The 20,838-nt window shown below is 38.0% G+C and overlaps 1 protein-coding gene across 1 annotated transcript in view; it reads right to left on the bottom strand.

Moving 5' to 3' along the window:
* Positions 1-20,838, bottom strand: part of LOC150106834 (uncharacterized protein CG3556-like) — a 126,214-nt gene that overhangs the window by 34,703 nt on the left and 70,673 nt on the right. The window contains exon 6 of the mRNA XM_090392745.1: positions 10,670-10,865. Coding sequence (XP_090248871.1) covers positions 10,670-10,865 — 196 coding nt within the window. The remainder of the gene's footprint in view (positions 1-10,669; positions 10,866-20,838) is intronic.

The raw sequence follows: 20,838 nt of genomic DNA, 5'->3' as shown, positions 1-20,838 counted from the left end.
ATATGAAAAGAGGACTTTAATATGCCTATTTAATATGCATGTTAAATATCTCTGTACTTGCTTCATTCAGTTAAATTTAATTAAATTCTGTTTCTTTACAAGTTTGATTTAGATATGATTTTTCATCCCCAACCTACAAAAAAATTTATTTGCAGTGAGGGGGGGGGCTATGAAATTTTTAGATGTCCCTGATGTCTGTTTTTGTAAGAATCTTAATACTTTCGTTAGGTCCACTAAGCTATCTACATAATTCTATTTTGTGAACATATTACTCAAATCAATAGAATAAGAAGTTGCTGCCATATGAAATAAGAAGTAAGTATTATTATTATCCAGGCCTCCATGGATTCAAAAGACTCATCATGGAAGGTCCTTCCTAAAAAACACAAAGTCCAAAGTCTATCAAGACTCATCGAGGGGAGGTTTCCCCCCTAAGAAACACAAAGTCTATCATACCACTCCTTAAACTCATTGACTGTTCTCGCTCTCACCACTCCATCAGGCAATGCATTCCATGGCTCAACCACCCTCCATGCAAAGAAACCACTCCTCACCCTCTTGCTCACGGTTTCCTTTCATATCTTCCAGGGATGGCCTCTTGTCATCACTCCTTCTCGCTGTTCAACCAAGCGAAAGAACTTCTCAGTGTCAACCCTGTAACCACCTTTCAACAGTTTAAAAGTCTCAATCATATCACCTCTCCTTCTTCTATCCACCAAACTCTGCAGTCCACATTCCCTCAGCTGATCCTCATAACTAACATTGTACAGTCCTGAAACCATCTTTGTTATCCACCTCTGTAACCTTTCCACAGTTAATTTATCCTCTTCAAATCCTGGGGACCAAATCTGTGAACAATAGTCTAAGTGTAGTCTGGACAGAGTCTTATACAACGGAATGATAACCCTTTTATCTCTGCAAGTCAGTGTCCTTCTCATTATTGCAGCAATCCTCTGTGTTACCTTCACCACCTTTGCAAGATGTCCCCTAAATTTCAGGTTTCTATCAATCATCAACCCCAGATCTCTTGTCTCCCCTACTTCCTCCAGTATAACTCCTCCCATAGAGTATGCAGCTTCCCTTCGATGTTTCCCAAACCTCAAGACCTTACATAATCCTCTTGCAGGGCTACCACATCTGCACTATTACTAATAATCCTTCCTAGCTTTGCATCATTCACAAAAAACTGAATATCCCCTTGCAATCCACTCACTGACAATGTCACTGATATAAAGGTTAAACAATATAGGTCCCAGTACTGAGCCCTGTGGGACCCCACTCGTAACCCTCTGCCTCCTTGAAATTGCCCCACCATATACAACTGTTTGATACCTATCGGACAGCCAATCCTGAATCCAGTTGATCAATCTGACATCCAGACCCATGTGCTGCAATACTGTATTACCTGTAAAGTGTAAAATTATACATTACATCAAAATATTTTTCTGATAAATGAGATATTATCACTTGCACATTCGAAAAGAAGCCATTAGTTAGCCATCATGACACTTCTGTTCACTAACCTTTCCAAATGTGTAATATTGTGCACCATTCAATGACATTATTCTCTCTGAAAATAAAGAGAGAATTCTTAAATTTAGTATCCAGCACATCTTTCAATACTTGGAGCCACTAGCAGAGGTGCACAGTCTTTTTTATATTATTATTACCATTAGCAAATTTCCATGGGATTAACAGACTCATTACCAAAGATCTTGCTTAACCTGCAACATTTTGTCTAATAAATTTAGTTTAATCCTTTATTATTATTATTATTATTATTATTATTACGGGTATCTCCATGGAGTCAGTAGACTCATCGCGGGAGACCCAAACTAGCAAAACAATATCTGTCATATCTCTTCTTGAATTCATTTACAGATGAAGAGCTCACAACAAAGTCAGGCAATGAATTCCACTCATTCACCACCCTCCAGGCAAAAAACCTTGTTCTGACACCTTTGTTAACCACACTCTTCTTTAATTTCCAGAGATGACCTCTTGTTCTTCCATCACTATCACACAGCTGAAACATTTCCCCTGCATCAATCCTATAAAAACCTTTTAGTAATTTGAATGTTTCTATCATATCCCCTCTTCTTCGCCTATCAGCCAATCTCTGCAATCCACAAGCTCTCAATCTATCAATGTAGGGAGCATTTTTTATATCACTCACCAACTTGGTCACTCTTCTCTGAACCCTCTCCACAGCCTCCTCATCTCCAAGGAATCCAGGTGACCAGACCTGAGCACAGTAATCCAAATGTGGAAGTATCAATGCTTTATAAAGGGGAATAATAACCTCTTTATCTCTGGATGTCAGTGTGTTCCTCAACAACCAAGTAATCCTATGTGCAATCTTGGACACCTTAGCAATGTGTCCTCTGAACTTCATCTCCTTATCTACCAATACCCCTAAGTCCCTAGCCTCATCAATCTCTTGGAGTACCTTTCCATCTATGTAGTACACAGCTGGTAATCTTTTAATCCCAAAATGCAAGAGTTTACACTTTTCCACATTGAACTGACATCCATTTTCTTTTGCCCATTTTACCAGCTTATTTAAATCCTCCTGCAAACTTTCAACATCAGCTTGATTTTTTATTGCACTACACAACTTTGCATCATCAGCAAACAACTGAATATCTCCCTTTAAGCCGTTTCCTATATCATTTATATACAAATTAAACAACATTGGCCCAAGCACAGAGCCCTGAGGCACACCACTGGTCACCTGCCTCATTCTGGACTCGGCTCCTCCATACACCACCTTATGGTATCTCTCCCTGAGCCATTCTCCTATCCATATCACCAATTTAATATCCATTCCCATCTGCTCCAATTTGCGTAACAGTGTTCTATGGGGTATCCTGTCAAAAGCCTTAGCAAAATCCAGAAGTACCACTGTGTAGCCAGTTCCTTTGTCCAACTCTGATGTTATTCTATTATGGATAGTTAATAGATTGCTAAGGCAGGATCTACCTTTAACAAAACCATGTTGGCCTCTATAGAGTATCATATCCTGATCCACCCATTCTTGAATTTTGTCTTTAACCAACTTTTCCAATACTTTTACCACTACTCCTGAGATGGTGATTGGTCTGTAATTCAATACTGCAGTTTTAGAGCCACCCTTATGCAAAGGAACCACTTTGCCTAACTTCCACTCCCTAGGGACCATACCAGAGTTCAAACTTAAATTAAATATCCAGGTAAGAGGGGTTGACAATTCATTTGCACATTCACGCAACACCCGAGCTGATATTCCATCTAAGCCTACCGCAGTGTTTGCATTTAAGTTTCGCAATATATTTAATACCTCTGATTCTTTAGCTTCAATTCTCACATTAGGTATTGCTATAGGTATAGAGATATCCTCACTTGGGTGATAGACTTTTGAGAAGTGATCACTCAGTAACTCGACTATTACATCTGATTTTGTCACCTCAATACCATCAGCACCCACTAAGGTTATCCTTCCGAAGTCATTCTTCCTCTTACTTGCCACATAGCGGAAGAACTCTTTGGGATTACCCTTGATCTCTTTGGCTAAGGTCTTCTCATAATCTGATTTAGCTTTTCTTACTATGCTGGTAACCTTCCTAGCTTGAGCCTTGTACTGCTCATGGGTATCCTGATCGCCCTTCTCCTTGTAAATTCTCCATAACATTTTCTTTTTTTGTAGTTCAAGCTTGATACTACTGCTCATCCATCTAATGCCTGCCTTGTTTGACCTCCTGACCATGGGGACACAATCTGATATTGCTTTCCTCAGATACCCACTGATTTTATCCCAAGCACTGCTAACATCTTTCCCTTGCAATATGTTCTGCCATGGGATGGCTGCAAGCTCACTCCGAAGCTTGTTATAATTGCCTAACCTATAGTTTCGTACATACCCCTTCTTAATAGAAAAATCCACAGATTTTGCAACCTTCCAAGTCAATACCACATGATCGCTTTCACCAACTGGAGGTAACGAGGTCACCTTACTTATGCACATAACCTCTGAACCAATAACCAGGTCCAACACTCTCACACCACGTGTCCCTTCAGTTACGTGCTGTTTCAAGTAATTATCTCGTAGCAGATGTATGAACTCCATTTCCTTTTTGCTACGTGATATTTCCTCCTTCCAATTGATATCACCATAATTAAAATCCCCCATAATAATCACTAAGCCTTCACTCATTGCACTAAGTTGCTGATGCATGAATTCAATATCTCCCCCTGTACTCCCTGGCCTATAGCAGCATCCAACTGTATATTTGGTTGCGTTGGTCACTATTTCGCACCAGACTGCCTCAAATGAACTCTCATTCACATGTCTATCATCATGATATACTACTTTCTTTGGCTGCAACACATCAGCTATCATCAACAGTACTCCTCCTCCTGTTCTATCTTCTCTATCCTCCCTGAAAATACTGTACCCATCACATTCAATTCCAGTGACCACATCTTCTGCTGACAGCCAAGTTTCACTAATGCCTACAACTTTTGGTGAGATTTCACTGACTAATGCCAAAAATTCTTCTCTCTTATTTCTAATGCTTCTAGCATTGGTATACAAAAATTGCAGATTCCCTCTAGATCTTGTACCGGCTTTAGAACTGATATATAAGTCACTAACTACCGTAGTCCTATGCCGATTTTTTCCCCCTCTCTTCTGCAATTTATTCTGCCTGTAAGGATCAATAAATACACAATCAGTGCTAAAGTTTCTCTCTCTTACACTCAACCTTTTCAATATTAGTTTCCCTGCCCAATAACTTCAACCTGTTCAGAAAACAATAACTTCTTCAATCTCTTATGTCCTTCCATGTTAAGATGCAGTCCATCTCTAGCATACAACTGCCTTTTTCCTTCAAACACACTCCAAACATCAACAAACTCCAGACCTCTTTTTCTGCACATTCTTGCAATCATATCATTCATTATCATTGCTCGTCTACTTAACTCGTAATTGTCAAAACGAGGCAGCACACACACTATTCTCCCATTGACACTTTTCCTCTTCACAATATCTAATAATGTTCTTAAATCTTTTCCTACCCGATTTATACTACCTCTCAGGTCATTCGTACCCACCATAACTATCATCTTGTCTGTTTCATGCCCTCTCTTTATTGCTAAAGCCACTCTTTCTATTGTACCATCAGCCAAGCACTCCTCATGCATACCACTCTCCATACCCTTAATCATAGAATCACCATATATTTTACCACTATTAACTTCATTCAAGTTCACACTCATGGACTCATTCTCTACACTATTCAGCATGAAAGTGTATCCAAGTGTAAGCAAACAAAGTTTGCACCTGAAAATATCTTCAGGACTGAGGTAATGTGGTGCAACACCAGGTAACTCAGAGCAGCAAACTTTGTTTGCTTACACTTGGATAAAGGATTAAACTAAATTTATTATAGTCTAACCAAGTGCAAAATAAACTTCCAATAGCAACATTTTGATGTAAGAAAAAAAAATCTATTCAGCACACTGTTACACAACTTCCAGAGATGATGTCCCATTTATCCCCCACCCCCATAAAATTCTATGAAATCCCTTCCACAACCTAAGTACTAATGATTAATAATAAAAGCACTAATGACATAAGAATTCAGAGAAAAAAAAATGCAATTTTACTTGCATTCCCCTCACAGCACAAAGAATAGGTGGTCAACACCTGAATCACTGAAATTGATCGTCACTTAAAAGGTGACGATCAATTTCAATGATTGAGGTGAACATACCTTCCATTCTAAATTTTGCATAGATAAAATCTGATTTTATTAATTAAAAGTGTGTAAATTCTATGTTTTGCTCTAATTGGGTTGAATTGAAGATAAAACTTTTCCCTGTGTGAAGAAAGGAATTTCTAAAGCACAGGCTACTCATAGCCAGAGGAAATGAGCTGACAGACAGAAGTAGAAAAGATCTTCAGCTGTTTCAAAGTAGTTTCACACATTACAGAATGAATTGTCAAAGTTGTAGTGCTGGCATTTTGGCCAAGAAACAGGGAGGGAACTATATATACCCTTCATGCAAGGTCACAACATGTTTGGTAAAACATCACACCCCAGCATCTTTGTTCCTATCAATACATCATAATCTTTCAACCAAGTTTCACTTATAGCAATGATTTTGGGACAAATCAGTTCAATCAGCCCCAAATTCTTTCATTTTATTTCTACTAACTCTAGCATTCATAAAGAGAGCAATTTATTTTTTGAGTATGTAACTGGCCCAACTATGCCATCTCATTCTTTTTGGACCTCAACTCTCTCTCTCTCTCCTGTATTATGGCCTGTTCTTTTTTTTTCTAAACTGAACAGCACATCCTCATGTATCTCAGGTCAGTCTACATGCATACATATTGACCATTCTTTTTAACACACACACACACACACACACACACACACACACACACACACACACACACACACACACACACACACACACACACACAAAGACATCAAAAAAATGGAACAACAACAAAAGAATTCTTGCCAAGCATCAGAAGCAGATTCTGGCTGAAAAGACATGCCATTTCTCCAGGTTTAACCATGCTACTAACAGGACATGGAAAATTAAGACACTACTTACACAGATTCCATATCCTGCAATCGCCATCATGCATTTATAGTCCACACCTTCAACAGACTATTGACCACATACTCTACGCCTGTCAGCTACCGGATTCCATCTGGATGCCCCTAATACAACATGTCATCACTTCTGGAGACAAGTGGCCAGTATCAAAAAAGAGACGTATCGAAAAGTATTACTCAGAATTAATTAAATTTGCCAATAAGATCAACTTCCAGTGCTTGTAATCTAATATAAATTACTGATATTGTGTGAATTATATGGTGTTAATTTAAATGTAAATATGAATATTGATATAAAAATATAAATGTTAATCAGTACTTGTAAGCTACATGTAATATAAGTATATTGAGCATGTAGGAATAAATTACTTTCTGGTAGGGTTACTATTGGGAGGAAAACGTACACACGCACGCACACACACCTAAAAAGAGGACGATTTCCTTCAATATGGAAACACTCAAAAATTATACCTATAATCAAACCAGGAAAAGAAACATCAGACGAAATTAACAAATACAGACATCAGCCTCATAAACGATGCTGGTAAGGTACTAGAAAAACTTCTAATAAACCGAATAATGCACTACGTATTCCCAAGAAACTTATTAAGCAACAATCAATACACATTCAGACCTCAGCCCAGCACAGTAGATGCAATTATGGAGGTGAAAGAGTTTGCAAAACACGGTCTACAGCAAAAAAAGACGTACTACTGATCTCACACAATGTACAAGGAGCCTTCGATGCTGCATGGTGGCCAGCCATAATCAATCAATTAATAGATTTAAAATACCCTGAAAACTTACTCTACCTTACAAAAAATTATTTTTCAGACAGAAGAGCAACTATGACACTAAAAAGCACAACTGTAAAGAACAAAGTCAAACGAGGCTGTCCGCAAGGTTCCTGCTGTGGGCCAGGTTTCTGGAACAATCAGTACGACTCGCTGTTAAGACTTCCTGTCACTGCTGAAATAAAAGTCATAGCCATCGCCTATGATAATGATTTGGGGATGCAACGGCTTACAGTTAGACGTAACGGCCAACAAAGAACTCTTTAAAATTGCAGAGTTGGCACGCTAGAAGAAATAAATAGCACCAAGTCTAAAGTGATGCACATCTCACGAAAAAAATCAAAACAACCTGTAACAGTCTTCCTAAACGGAGAAGTTCCCAAGGTAGCCAGCGAGCTAAAATACCTAGGAGTAACAATAGACGAAAAATTCACCTACACAAAGCACATCCCATATGTTGCCGAAAAAAGCTTACGAATTGTAAACCTCCTAGCTAAGTCGGCAAGGATTAAGTGGGGATTAGGCCAACGAGCACTGAAAACAATATATACCAGTGCCATACTACCACTGATATCTTATGCTGTACCTGCCTGGAAACACACTAAAATCAAAGATAAACCGACAAAAACTAAACAGAGTTCAATGCCTTATAGCCATAAGCATATTAAAGGATACAGGACAATATTATTATTATTATTATTACATGACACCTCCAGGGAGTCCAAAGACTCATTGAGGGAGGGCACCCACTCCACAACTCTCCGCCTCCATCACTCCACCAACCGCAACTATCTTCATCGTCTACAGCTAACCACCACTACTAGTATTTTCACAGACAATCACAAGCATCCATGCCCACGGCGGGATTCGAACCTGCAGTCTTTTGGCTGGAGAGTGGATACGCTGACCACTTGGCCAACCAGGTCGGCCATATCTTTCGAGGCAGCTTGCATTATTGCAGCCCTAACACCAATCTGCCTCAAAATACAAGAATTATCTCTTATATATGAAGTCACTTCCAGAAGATATATCGAAATTACAACATCGATCCAAATTGCTACGAATGTCTGCTTCACTACAGTAAGTGGCCTCACTTAGCAAAGAAAACAAATATTAAGGAGAAGGAAAGCTCTGAACGTGACGAATTCCAAATATACACTGACGGAAGCAAAACTGAAAGGAACATTGGTTGGTCTTTCACTGCATACAACAGACAGTCCATTATACAAGAACACTGCTCTAGACTGCATCCTCTCTGTTCCAACAACCAAGCAGAACAACTTGCTATAGTTCAGTCACTTACATATCTCCAGGAATTAGAACTCAACACCTCTCAGCAAAAGACAGGAACAATTTATAGTGATAGTAGAAGCACTATATTGCATTGATAGAACAGACAAGAAATCTGGTTCAAAATTTCACTCTAAAGGGATGGGAAATCAAGTTCTGCTGGGTGAAAGTGTATACTGGAATAGCAGGAAACGAGAGAGCGGATCAGTTGGCTAAAGAAGCAGCTAGAAACAAGTTACCAGAAATTCTCGAAATCTGCTATAAAAACACTTGCAGAAGAGAAAAGCCTAGACATATGGGAAGAAGAATGGAAAACATCAAAAAACGGATCAACAACAAAAGAATTCTTTCCTAGCACCAGAAGCAGACTCCAGCTGAAAAAACGCCATTTTTCCAGGTTTAATCACGCTACTAATGGGACACGAAAAACTAAGACACTACATACACAGATTCCATATCCTGGAATCTTCATCGTGCATTTCTGGTCCACACCTTTAACAGACTGTTGACCACATACTTTACGACTGTCAGCTATTGGACTCCATCTGGATGCCCCTAATACAACACGTAATCACTTCCGAAGACAAGCGGTAAGTGTCAAGACAGAGACTTATCGAAAAGTATTACATAGAATTAATTAAATTTGCTAATAAAATCAACTTCTAGTCCTTGTGATCTAACATAAATACTGATATTAAGTGAATTATACTGTATAGTGTTAATATATGCATATATAAAAATATAAATGTAAATATGAAAATTGATACAAAAATATAAATAGAAATGTTAATCAGTACTTGTAAGCTACATGTAACATAAGCATTGTAATGCAACGGAGCATGTACGAATAAATTACCTCCTTGCCCTTTTAATCTCATCTTAATTCCTGAAATCTCTCATTCACTTTCGACTCTCTCTTTCTTTCTCTCTTTGAAAAATAGCTTCTTTAGATGGCTCACATCAAACTGATTCAAGTGCAGTCCATCATTTTATTTCGATCACTCTCACACTTGAGAGTGATTGGAATACTCATTACTCTCACACTTCACTTTTCTTACTACACTACTCCTCAACAACTTACTATTTGGAGGAAAATGCAAAAACACAAACACACACACAAATTGCCTTCTAATCTCCATGCTCCACTTCGCTGTATCATTCTGTCCACTCCCGGTGCTCCCAATTTCCCTGTCCAACTTGCATATCTGTTTTTCATTCTTCACTCGCTCCCTTGATGGTCTCTAATTGCTCTGCTATCCCTGTCCATTCACAATCACTTCTTCAGTTCTCTTGCCCTTTTAATCTCATCTTAATTCCTGAAATCTCTCATTCACTTTCGACTCTCTCTTTCTTTCTCTCTTTGAAAAATAGCTTCTTTAGATGGCTCACATCAAACTGATTCAAGTGCAGTCCATCATTTTATTTCGATCACTCTCACACTTGAGAGTGATTGGAATACTCATTACTCTCACACTTCACTTTTCTTACTACACTACTCCTCAACAACTTTCTGATATCTCTCATTACATTTTCTCTCTGTCTATCCAAATGGATGTTCTACCACCACTAATTAACTGTTTGCCTACTTCTTATATTCAAAGTCTCAATAATCCCCCCCCCCCACACACACACAACAACTTCTCTCCTGAAAAATAATTCTTGTGCACTCTCTTATTTGCTATAACTCTAATAATAGAATCCTCATACATCATTTCTGAATTAATTATTACCTTTTCCTTAGCAAAATGTTTCCTCTAGCAAGCAGTTTTTATCAGTTCAATATGATAATTTATTAGATTAATAATATAGTAGAATTAAGGAAACTAGATAAGAATTTCCACTTCTTAGCTATATTAATATTAATAATTGAATTTTAATTTCTATGAAATTATGATTAAAATTCAAATATGGTAATTGAGTATCAACTTATTCCACTATTTATGAAAGAATGTACACTAAAATTAAAAATAGTACCTAAATCTGCTGTCATGCTTTTGAGCAATGTCCATTACATGTAAAAAAGTGTCATTTTCATTTACTGTGAGAGAAATGGTATAATCTATTATCATAGCAGAACTGTTACTAATAAGAGCATCATCCCAAAGTGAATATGTAATGTTTATTTTTCTCATTTGGTCAACTTCCATGCTGTTTTCTTCTTCTTGCATATCTAAATACAAATAAAATGAAAATAACATTAGATCACTTTTTTAAATATAAAAATTGTAAGAAGAATATTAAAGTACTCATTTTAAAGTACACACTAAAAAACACCAATAGTGACACTAATGGTTATGAAAGCATATGGCGTGAGATATAGTGGGCAAGAGAGGATATTTAGTTGGGGTGTTGCTACAAGTTAAGGAGTACAGAAGGTGGGGAGCAGGAAATGTTTAGGCAGTTGAGCTTGGCAAGTGCAAGTAGAATGATTGTTATGGGAGATTTTAACTACAGCAGTATAAGATGAGAAGAGGAAAATGCATGGAAAATAAGGGAATGGAATTTCTAGAATTCTTGAGGGAAAAATGTCTTAGGCAACATGTAATAGAGGGAACAAGAAGTTCAAGAGTTTTGGATTTGGTCAGAGTATCAGAAGAGTTGATAATAACTGAGATGACATCTTCCCCCCCCACCCCCAGCTGGAGAGAGTGACCATGTGGTATTGATATGGAAGTTGAATAGACATGCACGAGTATCAAAGAAAAGGGAACATAGATGGAATTATAAGGTGGGTGATTATAATAGGCTTAGATATCAACTTGGGACAGTTCCATGGAGGGTGGAATTGGCAGGCCAGGATATCATTAGTGCTTGGGAAATGGTGAAGAAATATTTGTTAGCGGCAATAGTAAGCTGTATGAGTGAAGAGAACACAATTTGGTATAAAGTGGATGACAAACAATATCAAACAGGAACTGCAGGTGAAAAAGAGATTATGGAAGAGATATAAGGAGAGGGGTGGAGAGCAGATGCATGAAGAATATAAGACTAAGGCCAGGAGAGTAACTAGTATGGTGAAGAAGGCAAAACTGGAATATGAGAAAAGATTGGCACTAAGATCCAAAGGAAATCATAGGGAATTTTTTAGCTATGTGGTCAGTAGGAGGAGAAATGATTGTGGCAGAATGACATTGTAGGATAAAAATGGGAATAGGGTGACTGATGCAGAGGACATATTGGAGTTGTTCGATGAGCACTTTATTGGATTTCATCCTGGAGAAGAAGGTTTTAATACTAGAGGGGTAGGGCAGGTTCAAGGTGCAAGAGGAGAGTGTCTTCCAAATATTGAGTACTATGGGTCAGTAAAGCTGTGGGACTCGATGGTATTTCACCACAGGTATTAAGAGAATGTGCTGAAGAACTGACAGCTCCTTTGACCTGGCTTTTCAATGAAAGTCTGGCTACGGGAAAGGTAGTGCCATTGCATAAGGGTGTTAGCAGACTGGAAGTGAGTAATTTTAGTTTGTGTCATCAGTAGTTGTTAAGGTCTTGGAGAAATTACTGAGGGACTATATACAGTGCTGGGCAGATGAGGGTATTGTTATCTATGAGAATTAACATGGATTTGTTAAGGGGCACTCTTGCTTAAGTAATATGATTACCTTTTATAATGACATGAAAAGAGCGGTTCATGAGGGAAAGGCATACACTGCCATTTTTTTGGATTTTGCAAAGGCATTTGACAGGATGCCACATTATAAGATGATATTTAAGTTACAGCACATGGGTTTAGATTTTGGGTTAGTCAACTGGATTGAGGATTGGCTGTCTGATAAGTATCAGAGAGTTGTGCATGGTGGGGCAATATCAAGGAAGCAGAAGGTTACAAGTGGGGTTCCAGAGAGCTCAGTACTGAGACCTGTATTGTTTAATCTTTATATCAATGACATTGTCAATGGATTGATCTGGAGTTGTGGTGAAGGTACTAGAGCGAGAGAGATTGATGAGAAATAGGATACAGATATGGGTTAATAATAGCAGTATTTTCTGTGGTTATCAGCATGGGTTTGTTTAAAGGGAGATCATGTTTTACTAACTTATGTACTATAACAAGGTGACAAATACGTGGAAAGATTGAGAAGATGTAATTTGCAGAGTCTGGTGGACAGGAGGAAGAGGGGGAGATATGATAGACTATACAAGTTGGTAAGGGGTTGTTATAGGATCAATGCTGGAGAAGTTCTACAGAAAATAGTGGAAGATCAGTGGGAGGATCAGAGGTCATCCCTGAAAACTGTATAGAGAGGCAGGTTTTTTTCATGCAGAGTTGTAAACAGCTGCATATCACTGGTTAAACTCATCCCAATATCATGATTGGAATGCCTTGCCTGGGAGGGTGGTGTCCGCAAGGAGTTTGAATGTGTTCAAGGCATGGTATGATGAGCTGTGTGTGTGATAAAAGGACCTCCCAGATGAGTCTTTGACTCCATGAGGTCTTGGGGTAATAATAATAATAATAATAACTGCAAGGGGAGATTCAGTTGTTTGCAGAGGGAATTGACCTGCAGTGGGACCTGTTAATAAAAGTTTGTCAACAGGAAAATATACCTGAGGAATGGAGGGAAAGTACTCTTGTAACCATCTACAAGAGTAAAGGAGATGCACAAGACTGTAAGAATTACAGAGGAATAAAGTTGATATCCCACACAATGAAAATCCTAGATAGAGAGGGTTCTTGATGGAAGACTGAGGAAGAAGGTGGAGATTGCAAAGGAGCAATTAGGCTTCATGCCTGGTCGATCGACGACAGATGCTATTTTTGGGCTACGGCAGATGATGGAAAAGTTTTGAGAGAAGCAACGGAAGCTGCATCTGGTATTTATTGATCTGGAGAAAGCATATGATAGAGTGCCAAGCCAAGAAGTCTGGAGGTGTCTGAGGGAGAAGAAGGTACTGGAGAAATATGTCAGGCTGGTGCAGGAGATGTACAGAAATGTGAAGACAAGAGTTCGGACCTGCCTGGGAGAGACAGAAAGTTTTCCAGTGACAGTTGGCTTGCATGAAGGGTCAGCATTAAGTCCGTTCCTGTTTAATATTGTGATGGAGGTAGTGACGGAGAAGGTGAGAAGACGTGCCTTGGACTATGTTGTATGCAGATGGCATCGTGCTGTGCTCGGAGAGAGAGAGAGAGAGAGAGAGAGAGGTATGAGACTGAGCAGAAGTAAGACAGATCTGGAGCTGGAAGGAAATGTCATCAGGAAGGTCAGTGACTTTAGATACTTAGGTTCAACAATGAAAGAGGATGGTGAGGGTGAAAAGGAAGTGGGATGCAGGATAGAAGCAGGATGGAGGAACTGAAGAGAGAGATGGCTGGAGTCTATGCGATAAGAGGGTGCTGATTAATCTAAAAGGCAAAATCTACAGGACAGTAGTGAGACCAGCTATGACGTATGCTATGGAAACTGTGGTTCAGAGGAAAAAGGTAGGATGGAGGTAGCAGAGATGAGAATGCTTAGGTGGATATGCAGTGTGACGAGAAAGGATCGTCTGAGAAATGACTATGTAGGGGGGACGGTGAACATTACGAACTTAGGAGCAAAGATTCAGGATGCAAGGTTGAGATGTTTGATCATGTGATGAGGAGGGAGGAAGAGTATGTGGGAAGAAAGGTCATGTAGATGGATGTGCAGGGGGAAGAGGAAGTGCAGGTGGCCAAAGAAGAGATGGAAGGAGATGGTGGAGTAGGACTTAAGAATGAAGAACTCAGATGTGGCTACAGCCCAAGACAGGAGGTTGTGGAGGTGACTCACTACAAACAGCGACCCTACTTAAGTGTGACCAGCTGCAGCAGAAGAATTCAGTTGTTTGTAGATGATGTGAAGCTGGGAAGGGTATTAATAATAGTACAGATCTGGCAGCCCTGCAAGAGGATTTGAATAAACTAGACAGATGGGCAAATGAATGGGGTATTGGTTTAATGCAGCAAAATGTAAAGTCTTGAAGTTTGGGATACATCAATGAGAGGCCGCATACTTGATCAGAGGAGCTGTACTGGAGAAAATAGGAGAGACAAGTGATCTGGGGTGATAATCAATAGAAAACTGAAATTCAGGGGGTGAAGGTAACCCAGAGGATTACCCAATACTGAGAAGGATGCTGACCTGCAGAGATAGAAGAGTTATCATTCCATTGTATGAAATTTGGTCCCCAGCATTCGAAGGGGATAAATTAACTGTGGAGAGGGTGCAGAGGCAGATAACAAAGATGGTTTTAGGACCGTACAATGTTAATTATGAGGATCAGCTGAGGTAATGTGGAGTGCAGAGTTTGGTGAATAGAAGAAGGAGAGGTGATATGATCGAGACTTTTAAACTGTTGAGAGGCAGTTACAGGGTGGACACTAGGGAGTTCTTTCACTTGGAGGAACGGTGGGAAGGAGTGATGACAAGGGACCATCCCTGGAAGTTACAAAAGGAGGCTGTGAGCAAGAGGGTGAGGAGTGGTTTCTTTGCATGGAGGGTGGCTGAACCATGGAATGCAGTGACTGATAGAGTGGTGAGAGCAAGAACAGTCAATGAGTTCAAGCAGTGGCATGATAGACTTTGTGTTTCCTAGGAAGGACCTCCAGTGATGAGTCTCTTGACTCCATGGAAGCCTGAATAATAATAATAATAATAATTATTATAATTTTTTTTTTTCAATTTTGGACCTTTGTATGAAGGACATTCTCAGGAGCAAATACAACAATAAAATATTTGCTACCTGCTATCACAATCAAGGTAAAAAAAAAAAATTAAATCATTTAAAAACGTTGCTGAATAATGATTGGATTGATACCCGAATTCTCATACAAAGCTTGGGTTGAGTAATAACTATAGTGTTTATAAATTTCAGCATGAGAAGATAGTTAATTATTATGGTTCTGGAATGAATTATTGGTTGATTAATGTGCAGCATGATCAACAGTTTGTCCTTGTTTTATTAACATTCGGCTTACATTCTTAAACTAGAGTATGAACACTCTAGTTTACAAGAATGAATATAAAACAACAGTTTTATTACATAATAAAAAATCATTTAACACTGATTTAGACCGATACCTAAACTGTAATATATTCATAGGCTTAGATTTGGTAATTACTAAGATACTCTAAAAGTCCTGGGGTGAGTCTGCTAGTAATCAGCATGGCATAATGCACAGTTTTACTCTTTCTGTAAGCCAGTGGAATTCTGTTAACATTCTTAAATAGTTGGCATTTAGTAATGTAGGATTCTAAACATTAAAAGTCTGAATCTTGATTGGCTCTAACACCTACAGGCAGGTACTACACAGATGCATTCATAGAAACTATTTAATTTTTGATGGCATGATTCATAGGTTAATTGCCTATGAGATCATGGTTTGGACTGGAAGCTTTTAGGGAAGAGAAGATGGAGGAGAGGTGCATGTGGCTTCATATTTGTCCAATGTGAGTAGCCCAGAACTTTTAGAATTTGAGACCATCATTTCTATTCATGCTGTAAATTATACATACATATATATATATATGTGTAGAAAGTATTTTACCTCGGGTATAATAAATGTTAACGATACCAAGCTATTTTAAACCTAGTTTTACTCCATTTCCCAAGTAAGCAAACAGACAAACAAGTCAAGTTTGTGCCTGCAAGTGTTGCAAGTCTAGATGACCCAGCACGTAGTGCAAGACCAAGGCAACTTATGGTAAAAGTAGAATAAGCTCTGATCACTAATCTTAATATTTACCCTTAATGCAAAGCCCATCTCCTGGAGGAGATGTATGATGCTTTGTATTAAAGGCAAGGGTCACTACCCAGACTGGTTTCGACCTTTATTGAGGTCTCATCAGTGGGAGCCAGGCTAGAAATACCAAGATTTTAGTAATACAGAGCTTATAAGTATTTTACCAGAACAAGTTACCATAAGGTGTTTTTACCTTATTAAATAAAAATCTCAGGAGGAGATATAAATGTAGAAAGTATTTTACCTTGGGTATAATAAATGTTAAAGATACCAAGCTATTTTAAACCTGGTTTTACTCCATTTCCCAAGTAAGCAAACAGACAAACAAGTCAAGTTTGCACCTGCAAGTGTTGCAAGTCTAGCTGACCTCGCACGTAAAGGTAAAATACTTTCTACATTTATATCTCCTCCTGAGATTTTTATTAAAATAAAAGATTAAAGATTAAAACCATAAAGAGTAGTGAAGATGTTGTAGCCTTACAAGAAGACTTGAATAAATTGCGTGATTGGGCAAGCAAATGGGGATGTGAGTTCAATGTTGCAAAATGTAAGGTTTTAAAATTTGGAAAACAAAGATGGGATGCAGAATTTTAATTTATGCTTGGTGAGAATATATTGTTGGAGGTAGAGGAAATAAGAGATCTGGGGGTAATAGTGGATAAGGATCTAAAATTTAGGGGACACATCGCCAAAATTGTGAAGACGACACAAAGACTTCTGGGAATGATGCAGAGGACACTGATGTGTAGAAGTGGGGAGATTCTTGTTCCATTGTATAAGGCTTTGATTAGGCCACACATGGACTATTGTGCCCAGATTTGGTCACCGAATTTTGAGAAGGATGAAGAGATGTTGGAAAGGGTCCAAAGGCGACTGACTAAGGTAGTTTCTGACCTCTGGAATGTTGAGTATGAGGAAAGATTGAGAAGATGTAATTTGCAGAGTCTGGTGGAGAGAAGGAAGAGGGAGGAGATATGATAGAGACCTACAAGTTGGTAAGGGGTTGTTATAAGATCAATGGTGGAGAAGTTCTACAGAGAATAGTGGGAGATCAGGGGAGAACCAGAGGTCATTCCTGGAAACTGTATAAAGAGGGTGTGAGTAGGGGTGTGAGAGGCACGTTTTTTTCGTGCAGAGTTGTGAATGATTGGAATGCCTTGCCTGAGCTTGTGGTGTCTGCAAGGAGTTTGAGTGTGTTTAAGACACGGTATGATGATGATGTGTGTGTGATAAAAGGACCTCCCAGATGAGTCTTTGACTCCATGAGGTCTTGGGTAATAATAATAATAATAATAATGCATACACCAGCCTTATCTTATTCAAATCCTAACCAACTTATTCAAAATCTTGCATACCGCTGTAGAAATACTCAACAGCCCCCAAATTTTGACACATTATTTGTTTTGTCATCACTGTTGTATAGATGCACTACCATCCTTTCATTCAGTGAGTACATTGTTGGTCAATTCCTTTATCCAATTCTGTTGGATAAGGAGAATAGATTAAGCAACGGACCATTCTATTATAAAAGATGAGCAGATTACTAAAGTAATACCTATCTTTAACTAAATCATGCTCTTCTCTACAGAGAATCATATTGCTATTTATCCACCTTTGGATATGATTCTTAACCAGCCTTTTCAATATCTTGATAACCACATTAGAGATACTGATTGGTCTATAATTTGTTGCAACCACAGTATTAGCTTTACTCTTTTATGATGAAACTATCTTGCTCTCCTTCAAAACATTACTTCATTTCAGACAAATTATGGAGTCTACAACTGTGTTATAAATAATTACTTTAATTTCTGACATTTTGACTTTCATATTAAGGTCATCATCTGGAATATACACACCTATATATACACAGAGACAAGCTATGTTACATTTCAAACAATATGCCAAAGAGGCAATGATTTGATCAACAGTTATTCTACTTGCCTGCCCTCTATTGGAAAAAAATTAAAATAAAATAACTACATCAAAGCTATATTCTATTTATAGCATCATCAGAGAACAATTTCATATAGATAGTTTTATTACAGCAAAAGTGGTGTTCCTGATTTAACATGAGAGTTGCTATATATTAGAGTTAAGATCCTGGATTACGTACAGTCCTATTTATAATTAACTCTTAGATGGAAAGGTTATGCGGGTAGAATATGTGCCTTCCATATTCTTGAGATTTTTAGACCATTGTTATTGTTAAGATTAGGGTGGTTGATAAGAATTTCACAGGCCTCCTTAAATTTACGTTCATACCACGTTTCGGTGTGATGTAAACAATAGGTGCCTTTCCAGTCAATTCTATGTACAGTATTCAGGGCATGATTAGAAAGGCTGGATTTACCATAGTTATTAAATTTAATGTGACATTTATGTTATTTTTTTCTGATAGGAATTGCGCATCCTGTTTCATCTATATAGGGCAAATTACAGGTGCAATGAATATGGTATATTCCAGAGAGTCAGCAGAGGAAGTAGATTCTTGGATGAGTTGAGTAAGTTCTATAATTCTACAGGAAGTTTAAAGGTGGCATTAAGATTGTATTATTATTATTACATGATATCTCCAAGTAGTCCAAAGATTCATCAAGGAAGGGCACCACTCCACCACCCAATCCACCAACTACAGCAAACTGCAACTACCATCGTCATCATATACACAAATGTCATCCACTAGTCACCACCACTAGTATTTTCACAGACAATCAAAAACATCCATGGCCATGGTGGGATTTGAACCTGCAGCCTTTTGGCTGGAGAGCAGATACACTAACCACTCAGCCAACAAGGCCTTTTCTGTAGTATTCTGTTTATTTTATCTGATATCCCTTTAAAGTATATGGAATGGTTACAGTTTTATTGTAGTTTATTTTTTTTTTAAGTGAGATCTTGTGAAGAAATTTGTTGAATAGTATTTTGGCTGTAGCCATTTTTCAGAAAGGTATCGCTGATAACTCTTAATTCATCTTTAAGTGCTTGTTCACTGGAGCAAATCTCCAAAGACGTGTTTTTTAGTGAGTTAATGACACCTAAGACTATTACACTTTTTTTTAATATAATAATTTGTCAAGTAGCTTTATTTTATCCTCCTACATGTTTCGCCAATTTTTCTATTGGCATCCTCAGGGAATACAAACTAGTAAGCTAAAATGAAGGTTACAGACTAGGTTATAACTGATGGTTCTAATTCATACAAAAAATTGGTATTGTGCGTGACAATGTGTGTGTCTCGTTAACGTGATTTATTCGTTATGGTTCATGACGTAATTGTTATGAAAGTTCATTTCTTTGATGTTTAATGATCTGATAAAAGTTTTCCAAATTTCTGGTAAAATTAGACCTTGATTCTTGTTTAGGTTTTCAGTTTTACGGGCGACTGTAGCTGCTTCTTTAAAGATTCTTGAATGGTAGTTATCTTCTATGTATGGCATAAGGCTCTTATCCCACTCAATGTGATGGTTAGTAGAGGCAAAGTGGCATGAAAGGTCTGAAATGTTTTGTCTGTTATTTCTGACATATCCTATGTGTTCTTTCTTTCTCGTTTCAAAGCTTCTAGAGGTCTGACCTACGTAACTAATACCACATGAGCAAGGTATATTATATACTCCAGAGTACTTGTAGAATGGGTGAGGATCTTTTGGTGATCTTAAAAATTTCCGAATAGTGTTGATTGGTTTGAATGCCACTCTGATCTTATGTGGTTTTAAAAGGTTAGCTAATTTTTTGGAAAGGTTGCTGACAAAAGGAATCGTAATTGTACTGATGTATTGGACGTCATCATGTTGTCGATGTGGTATATCAGTAAAGAGAATCTTGTTGTAGAGTCTTTTTGGGTAACCATTGAAATGGTTACCCAAAAAGACTAACCATCACATTGAGTGGGATAAAAGCCTTATGCCATACATAGAAGATAACTACCATTCAAGAACCTTTAAAGAAGCAGTTACAGTCGCCCGTAAAACTGGAAACCTAAACAAGAATCAAGGTCTAATTTTACCAGAAATTTGGAAAACTTTTATCAGATCATTAAACATCAAAGAAATGAACTTTCATAACAATTACGTCATGAACCATAATGAATAAATCACGTTAACGAGACATGCACATTGTCATGCACAATACCAATTTTTTGTATGAATTAGAACCATCAGTTATAACCTAGTCTGTAACCTTCATTTTAGCTTACTAGTTTGTATTCCCTGAGGATGCCAATAGAAAAATTGGCAAAACATGTAGGAGGATAAAATAAAGCTACTTCACAAAGATTACATAAAAAAAAAGTGTAATAGTCTTATGAATAATTGTCATGAAAAAATTCAACATTAATGACACCTAGTTTTTGTGTTGGATGGTGGTAGGAGTTATGTGTATATATTGGCCAGAATGTGTAGACTTCTGGTAAACAGTGAAGTGGAAAGACTGCCAGAAGGAA

Source organism: Typopeltis vanoorti, chromosome 5 (genome assembly GCF_054136105.1).
Source record: "Typopeltis vanoorti isolate ZY-2024b chromosome 5, IOZ_Tvanoo_1.0, whole genome shotgun sequence".
NCBI lineage: Eukaryota > Metazoa > Arthropoda > Arachnida > Uropygi > Thelyphonidae > Typopeltis > Typopeltis vanoorti.
Note: the sequence above shows the minus strand (reverse complement) of the source record. Positions and strands in the feature narration are given on the sequence as shown.